This window comes from Herpailurus yagouaroundi, unplaced genomic scaffold, assembly GCF_014898765.1.
Source record: "Herpailurus yagouaroundi ecotype Mexico unplaced genomic scaffold, PumYag 139, whole genome shotgun sequence".
Lineage (NCBI taxonomy): Eukaryota > Metazoa > Chordata > Mammalia > Carnivora > Felidae > Herpailurus > Herpailurus yagouaroundi.
In genome coordinates, this window is record NW_024412394.1 from 3,888,993 (window position 1) to 3,902,195 (window position 13,203).

At 53.5% G+C, this 13,203-nt stretch overlaps 1 protein-coding gene across 3 annotated transcripts in view; it reads left to right on the top strand.

Annotated features, from left to right (window-relative positions):
• The first annotated feature begins 1,314 nt into the window (after window positions 1-1,314).
• The window catches only part of FGD2 (FYVE, RhoGEF and PH domain containing 2), a 31,238-nt gene continuing 19,349 nt past the window's right edge, over window positions 1,315-13,203 (top strand). For all 3 annotated transcript variants that reach the window (XM_040473369.1, XM_040473367.1, XM_040473368.1), the window contains exons 1-9: window positions 1,315-1,550; window positions 4,780-5,011; window positions 6,760-6,840; window positions 8,220-8,368; window positions 9,821-9,977; window positions 10,194-10,332; window positions 11,109-11,167; window positions 11,431-11,577; window positions 12,257-12,349. In XM_040473369.1, the coding sequence (XP_040329303.1) occupies window positions 1,483-1,550; window positions 4,780-5,011; window positions 6,760-6,840; window positions 8,220-8,368; window positions 9,821-9,977; window positions 10,194-10,332; window positions 11,109-11,167; window positions 11,431-11,577; window positions 12,257-12,349 (1,125 nt within the window). In that variant the 5' untranslated portion in view covers window positions 1,315-1,482. The remainder of the gene's footprint in view (window positions 1,551-4,779; window positions 5,012-6,759; window positions 6,841-8,219; window positions 8,369-9,820; window positions 9,978-10,193; window positions 10,333-11,108; window positions 11,168-11,430; window positions 11,578-12,256; window positions 12,350-13,203) is intronic.

Sequence of the window (13,203 nt, forward strand, 5' to 3'; positions counted from 1 at the left end):
ATGGGTACAATCATCTGACCTCTGGGATTTGTTTCAAAATGATAAGGGGTAGTGAATGTGGCCGTAGATGAAGCAGTATTAGCCATGAGTTGATGATGGTTGTTGGGTCTGGGTTATGGGTTTTGGGAATGCATTATATTTGTCTACTTTTGTATGTGCTCTAAATTCTCCATAATAAAAAGTAAACACAAAAAGCGAAGAGGGTTATCGAAGTTAGGGAGGAGCCAAAGAAATTGCTAGAAGAAATTGCTCTGAGCTAGTGAAGCAGTTGGGTGTGTGAGGCCCCAGGGGTTTACAGGTGCTGGAGTGTGAAGGTGTGCCAGTCACTTCAGATATCAAGATGACTTAGGCTCTGTCCCCACACTCCAGGACAAAGACAAGTCTTGATGGAGAGCCCTGGTTCGGGACCAGCGAGACTAGAACCCGGTGGGAGAGGCTTGGAGGGCCAGTAAGGCTTGAAGAAGGGGAATGCAGGCGATGGGCATTTGTTGTGGAAGGGCTGGGAGCCCAGATGGTAGACGAGGCATCAGGCAGAAACGACCCAGCATGCTAAGACAGGGAAGTCTGAGGAGGACACGGCAAGAACGTGATCATCCGGGTTCTCAACCAAATCTTTGCTGGAATTGTAGGCCACTCATCTTTGCTTTGGAAATCTGACTACTTTTGCGTTCTTACTGGGTGACTTTGGGCAAGTTACTTAATCTCTCTGATCCTCAGGGTTTGTTTTTTGTTTTTGTTTTTGTTTTTGTTTCTGTACAATAGGGATAGTAATAGGACCTACCTCATAAGGCTATTGTGGGATTAAATGAGAAAATAGTTGTACAGCACTAAAAAGAGTGCCTGAGTTAGCTGTTATTATCTGAGTTTCAGGGAGAAAGCCACGCTCCCCTGGGGCAAGGAGGTGGAGACAGCGGTCATTAAAAGACTGAGACCCAGTAGAGAGGTGAGAACAGCACTGTACCCCTCCCTGCTAGCTAGCCCTTAACAGGTTTGTGATCTATTTTTAATAAAAAAAAAAAAAAAAAAAGCTGTTTCCTCACAGCAGTGAGCAGGTCAGATGCAGAAAAGAAGCTGCTGAGAAAGCCCCAAGTAAAATCCATTGGGCCTTATGAGAAAGTGTGGTTGGCCAAGCTCAGCCAAGGGCTGGCTCCAGAAACTACCTCTGGACCCCACTGCCCCCTGGGGGTGGCCTCTGGAATGGGGTCTACAGGAGTGAAAGGTCAGACCCTGGGTGGGTGGGCGGGGCCTGAGTGGGCTCCTCCCTCTAGAGGAAGCAAGGTCCTTTCCCCTTTGGGGCTGTGGCTCTGGGACCACTTCCTCCTTCTTACTCTGAAGCTGGGAGCAGGCCTCCTGAGCCCTCTGGAGCACATTCCGGGATGCCTTAGCCCATCTGTGACCCCGGGTGGGGGTGGCTGAGGGTGCCGTTGGAGGCCACCTTCTCTGCTTCAGGGGTAGTTGAGGACCACCCTGGAGGTCTGCAGAATGGAGCAAGAGAGTAAGGAGAAGCTGGCATCTGTGTCCAGTCTGGTGACTGTGTTTGAGAACAGCAGGTATGGGGTGGAGGGGGGTGGGAAGGGTCGCCAGGGCGGACTGGTGGCCTCCCTTTAGCATCTCTGCCCACCCTGGGCCCCCCTCTGCCCACTGCCAGGCCCTGGAGCACATGTTCTGCCAGTCTTCAGGCTGAGGATCAGGGCCAGGACTGCCCTGGGGCCTCACAGCAAGCAGTTCTCTCTCTGGGCCCTTCCTGGACACCTCCTCCTGTCTGGGCAGTGCCTGGGTTTATCACAGCATCAGGCAGTGTCATTGGGCACCAGGAACCGGGCAGAAGCGAGAGTGTGTGTGTATATTTTTTAATGTTTATTTACTTATTTTGAGACAGAGAGAGAGATGTGCATGCAAATGGGGTAGGGGCAGAAATAGAGAGACAGAGAGAATCCCAAGCAGGCTCTGTGCTGTGAGCACCAAGACTGACCCGGGGCTTGATCTCACGAACTGTGAGATCACGATCTGAGCCGAAACCAAGAGTCGAATGCTTATCCAACTGAGCCACCCCACGAGTGCGTATATTGATATGTTGGGGAGAGTCCAGACGTGTGTAGTTATGAGCGAGCGAGCGTGGGCGGACCAAACAGTGTTTGGACTGCAGGACTCCACCCATTGGAAATACTAGCTAATACTTATCAAGCACTTACTCCTTATAAGTAGGACAACCATATAATTTATCATTCAACTCAGGGTACAATTAAAACTGAAAGCGGATGCCATTCAATTTTTTTGGCAGAAGGGAGAGGGCAATAGAAAAAGCTGAGCCTGTATCAGGCAAACCAAGATGTATCATCAGCCTACCTTTGGGGCATTTTTCTATGTGATTTTTGTTACTTAATTCATTTAATTATCTAACAGCCTCCTGAGGGTAGTTCTGTTTCTATTCCCATCTTATAGATGAGACAATGGGTGCACAGAGAGGCAAGGGGGCTTAAAAAGCTTTAAGTTCATGGGTAGGGGCTTCCATTTGAAGGAAAAAAAAAAAAAAAAACTGGGCCAGATGTGTGTGGAGGTCATTGGAGGCCCTGGCAGCGGTGGTGGTGATGGTGTGTGTGTCTGTGAGTGTGTCTGTGTGTGACATTAGTCTACTCTGCCGGCATTCCTTAAGCCCAGGACTGTGCGAGGGACTGTGGTAGGTCCCTCTGGAAATAGACTCTAAGATAGAAATGTGCTTCTGGGGATAGTTTTGGGAATAACACCTGTTGGGGCGAGGGATACAGCATAGGGAGAAGTTGAACTGTGTGCACTTGAAATAGAGGCCTCAGGCTGTCCCAAGTTGCTCTGAAGCTGAGATGTCCCTCAAGTCGTTCGAACTGAGGCAAAGGGATGGGTCTTTATACCTCCACATGGGCTAGTCATTGGATGTGGACTTGACCTGAGATGAGGCAGTTGTCTTCCAGGGAGGCAATTCCCAGTCGGCCACCATACCACCAACAACTGGGGAGAAGAGCTCCTCAGTCCTGCAGGGGGCGTGGTTGGTACAACACAGCATCACACAGAAACCGTAGCAGACACAGGAGCCGAAAGACTGATCCCTGCTGGGATGATTTTCGTCTTTGGATGCCAAGCTCATGAAATTACTATGATGCCAAGTCATAGACAATAGATATCCTGAGTGAAGCCTAGATTCTGAGTGCTGAGGGCACTCAGAGCAGACGAAGACTTCTGTGGCCTTCTAGGTGGATGTGGCATAGATGTGGACCTAGAAGGGCAGTTCAGCTTCCTGAGCCAGGGACCTTACCCTGACTCTCCCAGAGTCCTTTGCCAAGCACGTTCTGTTCAGCACCAAGGACAGCTCCAGGCACCACCTTCCTGGACCCCCACCCCCACCCCCTGCTCCCTTCTGTGTGGGGAGAGAGCACCACCTCACTCAACATGCCAGGCATGCTCAGTGGAGATCCTCAGCAGGTGTGTGGTGCCCAGGCCACACCAGGCAAGAGGAGGCAGCCCTCAGACCAGAATGGGGTCAGAGGAGGCCTTGTCTGCAGGGTGAGAGTCACCTCTTATCATGTGAGAGGCCTTGTGCCAGCAGCCTTGGCTTTGGCTTTCTTGTGAGGTCTTCCAGCCCCCTAGCTGATCTGAAACTGAGGGGGGAAGAGGAAACAGAAGCTGGCCTGGCGCACTTGGAGGGAAATGCAAGTGCTGAAATGCAAGGGAAATGCAAAAGCTGAAACCAAATGTAGAACAGAAAGCCTGAGGCCCAGCTGTTTCCGCGGGTTGAGGAACCAGGCATTGAGGTGCCAGAGAAGGGTGGAGGAGCCCATGAGGAGCCACTGGGGACCGGGTTCCAATCCTCTCTGCCACCAGCTAGCTGAGTGACTTGGGGCAGACATGTTGACCCGCTGGACCTGTTTCTTCTCGACCCAGATGGGGAGGGGCAGTTTAGGGATCAGATGCCTGATCTGAACTCCACCTTTGCCACCCCCTCGCTGCAAGTTACTTATGCTGCAAGTTACTTTCTGTACCTCAGTTTCCTTAGCTGCAAAGCTGGGGTAATGAAAACCTGTCTCAGAGTTTTGGAGATTCTGTACCTGTCTGGTCCTCCATTGCCCAGACTAGCTGTCTCATCGCAAGCCTTTCCATACTAAAGGGAATGAGCACAACCCAAACCGTGGGCTATAACTCAGTGAAGGTTACTAAATACTTTAGCTGGCCTGTAGACCCTGCACTCAAAGATACCCTTCAAAGGCCCATCCCGGGAGGAACAGGGAATTGCTGCCAGACTGGCTTCCCCCCACCCTCCACCCACCCACTAGAGGTGTGGAAGGCACAGCTCCCATTGCAAAGTCCCAGCTTTAGCAGTCCTGCCCTCCCTTTAGAGTGTTCCATGGCTCCCTCCTTCTCTCCTAAGATTTTAGGGCCTTTCCTGCTGCAGAGACTTAACATTAATACAGACACGAGGTGTACAAGTGAGGGTGACCTGTGGCCACCTAAAAAACACTATATGCAGAAAGAGGGGTTCCTCCTGGCATTTTAAACAGGGAAGTATGTAGTTTCCCAGAAAACAAAACAAGTCTACGCTGACTCATTTTGAAAACTGGAGTTCCCTCCAAGAAGATGTTGGAAAGGAAGTGGATGTTTTACTTAGCAAACTCCTCCTGAGTGCCAGGCACTCAGGGGCCTCTTCACACCTGTGATGTGCATTGATCACTCCTAAATCCCTGACCAGGGAAGTGCTAGTCTTCTTCCTACTTTGCAGACAGGAAACTCTCAGCTCTGTTCTGTTCATTTCAGGACTCCAGGAGCAGCAATCAAAGTCTCCAAACTGGAGGCTGAACGTCACCTCCCCGGGTACAGCCTTACCCCGTCTGCAGAACCATGGAAGGAGTCCCACGTTGGGGAGAGCCTGGGGTCTGAGCCCAGGACAGTCAGCAGGAGGTACCTGAACTCCCTGAAGAACAAGCTGTCCAGTGGAGCCTGGAGGAAATCTTGCCAGCCCGAGATCCACCCTGGGCCAGGGACGCAGGTGCCTGAGGGCTGGAGCGGATGTGGGGAGCTGGGGGACCCCTCCACGGACTTCCCTGCAAATTCTCTCCCAGCCCAAACCAGCACTTCTCCAAGCAGGGGCTTATGTCACCAGAAATCAGTTGAAAGCTGGATTCTACTCCCTTAACAGCCTTTGATTACATGCCTACAGTTCACCCCATTGTTCCATTGTTTCACATTCCCTTCACTGTAGGAGTTTTTTAGGCAAAGACATTGAAACTCAGATGGCTTAGGGGTGCCTGGGTGGCTCAGTCAGATGAGCATCCAATTCTTGACTTTGGCTCAGGTCATGTCCCAGCGTCGTGGGATCGAGCCCTGCATTGGGCTCCAAGCTGAGCATAGTAGAGCCTGCTTAAGATTCTCTCTCTCTCTACCCCCCTCCCAACTCTCTGTCTCTAAAAGAAAAAAACAAACAGCCCCATAAAACTCAGACAGCTTAAAAACTTGTCCAAGGCCACACAGCTTGTGTGAACCTGGCATCCTTCCCTGGAGTGGCCTCAGTTTACCCACCACAAGAGGCAATAATCCCCAACTAGAGATAGAGATTAGTGCTGATCCTACCCTTAGACTGATCCTGGACAGGTCACCTCCCTTTTCTGCATTTCAGCTTCCTTGTCTGTGGAGTTCAAGGGCTAGGCTGCGTGGTACTGTGTCCCCCGGGAGCCAGACTGCCAGTGATCACACCCCAGCTCTTCTGCTTCCTGTGTGACCTTGGGCAAAGCACTGTAGCTTCTTTGTGCCTGTTTCCTCATTTATAAAATGGGAATGGCGATCACAGTAGTATGTTGCGGTTACCAGTTGCTGCGTAACAAGCACCCCAAAATGTGGTGGCCGAATACGATTTATTATTTCTCACAGTTTTGTGGATTGACCAGAACATATGGATGGTTTTTCTATTGGTCTCACTTGGGGTTTGTCTTAGTCAGGTTGGGCCGACAAAATACCACAGACTGGGTGACTTAACAGAAATATATTTCCTTGCGATTCTGGAGACCGGAAGTCCCAAACCAAGGTGCTGGCAGGGTTGGTTTCTGGCAAAGCCTCTCACCTTGGCTTATAGACGGCCATCTTCTCACTGTGTCCTCATGCACATAGTCTCCTAGTGTCTGTCCCTCCTCTTATAAGGACACCTAATCCAATTGGATTAGGACCTCACCCTTATGACTTTATTTAACCATGATTATCTCCTCAAAGGCCTTATCTCCAAATACAGTCATATTAGCAGTTATGGCTTCAACATATGGATTTAGGGAGGGGAGCACAATTCAGTCCATAAGAGGGTCTCTCACGTGGCTGCGGTCTGATGGTGGCCGGGGCTGGAATGCCCAAGATAGCTCAACTCTCAAGCCTGGTGCCTGGGCGGGGACAGTGGAAGGCTGGATTCAGCTGCGGTGCTGGCATTGCTGGGCCTTTGGCTCTCTCTATGTAGTCTCTGGGCCTCAACGTGGCCTCTCTATCAGCCAGACCTCCAGAAGTGGTGGTTCATGGCTCCCAAGAAGCTTCCAGGCCTCTTAAGCCTTAGACCCAACCTCACTCCTGCCCCATCCTTTGTTAAAGCGACCCCAGCGCCGGCCCAGATGCATTGTGGGAGGCCATGAGTGTCGGGAGGTGGGCGCTCACTGGGGCATCTTTGGAGACTACATTGGGGTCCCCAACAGAGGAGACCAAAAACTGTGTCTCTCCTTCTCCTCCTGTTCAAACCCCCCCCCGGCCCCCCCTCCCCCACAGATGCCAGAGGAAAAGAGAATCGTCCAGGAACTACTGGAGACAGAGAAGGCCTATGTGGCACGCCTCCATCTGCTAGACCAGGTCAGTGGCCAGAATACCACCTCATCCTGCCCTGAGCCCCAGCACCCAGGTCTCCTCACCCCGCCCCTGCTCTGCCTTCTGTACACCTCACCAGAGCTGAGAGGTAGGGCCTGGGATTTGATTCTAGGGCGTTCAGTCCCCGTTGGCCGAAGTTAGGGCAGAAATCAGGAAGTAGCATTAATGCCACTTGCCATTTCACCCCCAGCGCTGGGGCTGGCCTCACGTGTAGCAGAGTGCACACATCCTTCCAGTCCCCATGCCTCATCTGTCACCCCAATGCTCGACACCCTCACCGTTATTATCCCTTCACCCTTTTTTTTTTAATTTTTTTTTTAATGTTTATTTATTTTTGAGACAGAGAGAGACACAGCATGAGCAGGGAAGGGGCAGAGAGAGAGGGAGACATGGAATGTGAAGCAGGCTCCAGGCTCTGAGCTGTCAGCACACAGCCCGATGTGGGGCTCGAACTCACGAGCTGTGAGATCGTGACCTGAGCCGAAGTCGGATGCTTAACCTACTGAGCCACCCAGGCGCCCCCCTTCACCCTTTCTTTTTTTTTTTTTTAATTTTTTTTCAACGTTTATTTTATTTTTGGGACAGAGAGAGACAGAGCATGAACGGGGGAGGGGCAGAGAGAGAGGGAGACACAGAATCGGAAACAGGCTCCAGGCCATCAGCCCAGAGCCCGACGCGGGGCTCGAACTCACGGACCGCGAGATCGTGACCTGGCTGAAGTCGGACGCTTAACCGACTGCGCCACCCAGGCGCCCCCACCCTTTCTTAAGAGGGTTAAATATTTGGAAATCAGGAGGAGGATCTTTTTTTTTTTTTTTTTTTTACTTTTTTTAAACTTATTTTGCGAGAGGGAGGGGGTGCCCGGGGGGGAGGGGTAGAAAGACGGGGGAGGAGAAAGGATCCCAGGCAGGCTCCGTGCTATCAGCGCAGAGCCGGATGTGGGGCTCAAGCTCACGAACCGTGAGACCGTGACCTCAGCTGAAGTCAAGAGTCAGAAGCTCGACTGACTGAGCCACCCAGGCGCCCCAGGAGCAGGATCTTTAGCGTGGCGAAGTTCAAGACCTTGACAGATGCAAGATGGACCCATCTCTGACACTCACCAGCTGCCAGCCTCTCTGACCAAGTGTGTCTGAGTCTGGAGGCCTTCATTTGCCCATCTGTAAAATGGCCAGAATACAACCCTCCCTATCTCTTCCTGAGGTTGTTTCGAGGATGATGGGAGACTGAAGAGGTGAAAGCATTCAGTAACCTAGGCGGGGGGGGGGGGGGCCCCAAAGCCCCTGGGCTGTGCTTGTCTCCCCCTGGGCTGCTGTGTGGGTGGCTCTTCTCTGCCACAGGCCCAGTGACCGCAGGGGCCGTTCCAGGTGTTCTTCCAGGAGCTGCTGAGGGAGGCCCGCAGCAGCAAGGCCTTCCCCGAGGACGTGGTGAGGCTCATCTTCTCCAACATCTCCTCCATCTACCAGTTCCACGCGCAGTTCTTCCTCCCGGAGCTGCAGTGGCGGCTGGACGACTGGTGAGGTCCCCCACGGAGCCCTGAGGCCCCCTGACCGCTGCCCCAGCCAGGTCAGGGTGCAGCCCCCGGGGCACGAGGTTTGGCCTTGCTGCGTGGCCATGGCAGTCTCCTCCTCTGGGCTCGGTCTGTGTCTGTCCTCAGAGTAAGGGGCTTGGACAGATGAGTGCTGAGGGGCTGTGCGTGTGTGTGTGTTCTGGGGAAGGGGATAGATCAGGTCCTTGCTAGGCTGAGTGACTTAGGAGGCAGTGGAAATAGCCCTCGCTGACTGAGGGCTTCCTACATGCCCGGCCTTGGGCTTCACACCTATTAATGTTACTATTACTCCTCTAATTTGCAAATCAGCCCACTACGTGATCATGGTTACGCAAGAAACTGTCTTCGTTTTCAGAGGTGACCATTGTAGCGTCTGGTGATGAAACTACTCGCTGTATACATTTTGCCGAAGCAATGCCATGACGTCCGGCATGTCTTTTAAAATCCTTCAGCAGAGAGGAATGTCCGTAACTGTTAAATCCAGTGATGGATACATAGAGGTTCATTATTATGTTCTTTTTAGTTTATGGTTGCTTGAGGTTTTTTTTTTTTTCACAATAAAATGTTGGTTTGGATGTGGTGTTTTTTTTTTATTTTAATTTTTTTAAATGTTTATTTTATTTTTGAGAGGGAGAGAGAGAGAGAGACCCAGAATCCGAAGCAGGCTCCAGGCTCTGAGCTGTCAGCACAGAGCCCAATGCGGGGCCCAAATCCACAAACCGCGAGATCACGATCTGAGCCAAAGTCAGACGCTTAACCTACTGAGCCACCCAGGAGCCCCTGTGGGGTTTTTTTGTTTTTAAAGACAACCCTATGCCTAGCATCATTCCCATTTTTTTCCAGTGGGAAAAGGAAGGGACAGTGAGGGTAGGTGGCCTGTCCAAGAACACACAGCTAGAGTAAATGGAACAGTTAGGAATCAAACTCAGGGAGGCCAGCTCCAGATCGCGGCCCCTCACTGCTCTGCTGTAACGGTCCCTGGGCGGACCTTCGGGCCTTACCACAGGATGACCCTGGATCCGTTCTTATCTCCTGAGCCTCAATTTCCTCATCTCTAAGATGGACCAGTGACCATCTCTTGCAGAGTTAAATGAGATGAGACATGTGGCATGTTTTGAGCAGTGCTTAGCACGTGGCCCTCGCTGCTGTCACGTCGGGGGCCTTGAGTGGTTACTGGATACGTGTTGTGGGCCCAACACTATGCTAGGTCTTTGGGGTGGAAGAGAATAGCATCTGCCCTCCAGGGTTCAAGGTCTAAGGGAGGTTGGACCGTACACGTTTGGGCGAATGCCTACACCCAGAGGTGCAGTGGAAAGACTGTTACGGGGAGTTCGGAGAGCCTGGCCTAACCTGACCCTGCCTGAAGTCAAGGGAGGAGGTCCTCAGGCTGAAGGCAGTACCTAGGTGGCCCTCTTGCAGGACAGCCACCCCCCGCATCGGCGACGTGATCCAGAAACTGGCCCCGTTCCTGAAGATGTACAGTGAGTATGTCAAGAACTTTGAGCGAGCCGTCGAGCTTCTGGCCACCTGGACTGACAAGTCTGCACCCTTCCAGGAGGTGATCACCCGCATCCAGGTGAGGTTGGGTGAGGGGCGGGACAGAGCCTGCATTGCCATCCCCCAGTGTGCACGGGCTCAGTCTCCCTGAGTGACTCTGGCCACCTCCAGGCTCAGCTGTTTGCACACGCTCCGGCATTAGCCTGCCCTGCCCACGCTCGTGGCCCTTGGGGCAGCCTGCCCCCCCCCCCTCTGTTCTCGCCTCCACTCTTCCTCTCCCCATCTCTTCCCCAAGAGCAGCGAGGCCTCCGGCAGCCTGACTCTGCAGCACCACATGCTGGAACCTGTGCAGAGAATCCCACGCTACGAGCTGCTGCTCAAGGAATACATCCAGAAGCTGCCAGCCCAGGCCCCAGACCGGGCAGATGCTCAGAGTGAGGACACCCGTCCCCCCCAGAAATCCAGGGAGCTGGGGAGGCCTGAGCGACTCCCATTGATTTATTGAACACCTGCTAACATGCTTGGAATGACTATCAGCTATCAGGCACTTCTTAGACATTATCTCTACCATTAACCTTTTTTTGGTAGACATCAGGCCAAGAGAGATCAAGTGACTTGCCCAAGGTCACACAGCCAGAAAGGGGCAGGGGTGGCATTTTTTTTTTAATTTTTTTAATGTTTTTTATTTATTTTTGAGACAGAGAGAGAAAGAGCACAAGCAGGGGTGGGGCAGAGAGAGAGAGAGCAAGACACAGAATCCAAAGCAGGCTCCAGGCTCCAAGCCATCAGCACAGAGCCCAACGCGGGGCCCAAACCCACAAACCGTGAGATCATGACCTGAGCCAAAGTTGGACGCTCAACCGACTGAGCCACCCAGGTGCCCCCAGGGGTGGCATCTGAAGCTATGCCTGTATTATGCCAAAACCCATGGTCTTTCCAAAGCACCCTCTGGGTCTGGCTTGGTTTGGCCAGCAGTAAGAGTCACAGACGCTTAAGCCCTGTCTTCAGTGGCGTCCACTCTCTCCACTCTGGGTGGGAAATGGCCCCCATGGTCCAAACATCTCATGTGCCAGGCTACACAGTCAAGGCTGCTCCTATGGTTACTCATGGCAGTCCCCCTAGGCCACTTTGTTAAGCCTCAAGGACTTCCTGCCTCAGCCCCCAGCCCCAGATTTTCAGGAGATAACGCTGGCCCTGCGTCCCCCTTCAGAAGCGCTCGACATGATCTTCTCAGCCGCTCAGCACTCCAACTCAGCCATCACTGAGATGGTGAGCTGCCAGCCCTCGTGGGCGGGGTGGGCGTGGGGCCCTGTACCGCAGGCCTCCGCGGGGGCCCTGTACCTCCTCCCTGCAGCTCTCAGCCTCCCCCAGCCCACCCAGGTCTCTATCTGCTCATCCCCTGATCCTACCCCATGACACCTGGCCCGCTGCTGTCCTCCCCTTCACATCCCGTCCCTGTCCACACAAGGCAAACCTTCCAGAAGCAGGTGGGCCCTGCCCGGCTTTGGCTGAGGGTGCACCCCCTGTCCCAGGAGCGGCTACAGGACCTGTGGGAAGTGTACCAGCGCCTGGGCCTCGAGGATGACATAGTAGACCCCTCCAACACGTTGCTCCGTGAAGGCCCTGTCCTCAAGATCTCCTTTCGCCGCAGCGACCCCATGGAGCGCTACCTTTTCTTGGTAGGGGATGCTGGGGGGCCCATCCCGCATGGGGAGGGAAATCCGGGGGCCACACTGCCCCAGGTCCTGCCTGCCTGGTGTCTACCTGGCACCTCAGGAGAAACAGGGAAGAGCCCGCCTCTCTGTCCTTCCCTGATTTGGCATCCAGGTGATTTGGGACAGGTCCCTTGCTGCCTCTAGGCCTCAGGGATTTCCGACTGAGGGGTTTCCCAGACAGGCCCTGGGAAGCAACAGAGTCAGATTTTGAACCCAGACTGTTTGGCTCCCAACTCTGAGGTGTTAATCTGTGCTCTAGGGAATGCGTAGCAGGAAGGAATTAGGTTACTGTTAAGAACTGCCCAGATTTGCACTGAAGAAGCCAGGGGGTCTCCTGGAAATCTGGAAACTGGTCCTGCCCGGAGGTCTGGAGGAGGGAGCCCTCGCCACCCTGAGCCCCCATTAGAAAGTCCTTGTGAGTTTGATGCCCACAGATATGGCGGCCCTTCAGTGACAGTCCTAGGTGGATTAGGGGCCAGACCACCCCTTCATCATCACACCTGTGACTCCCGTGAGTAGCCCAGAGTGTGGCGAGAGGAGAGGGGAGACACAGTGGTGCCCCGCCCACCCCCAGGGAAGCCCTGCCCTACCACCCTTCCTGCCCCGCCACTGCGCACGCGCTCACCGTTTGTGTCTCCTGCAGTTCAACAACATGCTGCTGTACTGTGTGCCCAAGGTCATCCAGGTGGGCGCCCACTTCCAGGTGAGGACCCGCATCGACGTGGCCGGGATGAAGGTGAGTGAGAGGCACCCCAACCACCGTCAGGCTTCATCCCAGAGGTGGATTGAGTATGGGGAGTAGCAGGAGGGACCACGCTGCGTTCTCAACCCAGGAACCCTAATCTGGTAGGTCCTGGGCCACCGTGGAGGTGGAAAAGTTTGGGGTTGGAGGTCTCCCCTGTGGGCTCCCGTAGGCCTGGCCCACTCTTTGGGGCAGTGCCCCCCACCCCGTCCTGGCCTCGCTCTGCTTTCCCTACCCTCTACAACAGTGCTTTGAAAACTTTAACACATGCATGAGTCCCCTGGGAGTGTTGTTAAAATGCAGGTCCGGATTTAGTAGGTCCGGGGCGGGGCCCAAGATTCGGCATCACCCCCGGGGTGATGCTTCTGCTGCAGGTCCGCAGGCCAGATTTGGAGTTGCAAGGGTCTACACTGTCAGCTCAGCTGCTGGATCGTGTCATGTCCCCATCCAGAGGTGGCCACAAATGAGCCAGGAGGGCAGCCCATAACATTGCCCCATGGATTGGGCGCTGCAACATCCCATCAGATTCTCCCGGGATCCCTGTAGTGTAGGGACTGTTATTTTCCCTTGCAATGTTGATTTTTCCTTTTAAAAATCACACTTTTGTTACTTAAAAATATAGATGACAGGGGCGCCTGGGTGGCGCAGTCGGTTAAGCGTCCGACTTCAGCCAGGTCACGATCTCGTGGTCCGTGAGTTCAAGCCCCGCGTCGGGCTCTGGGCTGATGGTTCGGAGCCTGGAGCCTGTTTCCGATTCTGTGTCTCCCTCTCTCTCTGCCCCTCGCCCGTTCATGCTCTGTCTCTCTCTGTCCCAAAAATAAATAAACGTTGGAAAAAAAAAAAATCTT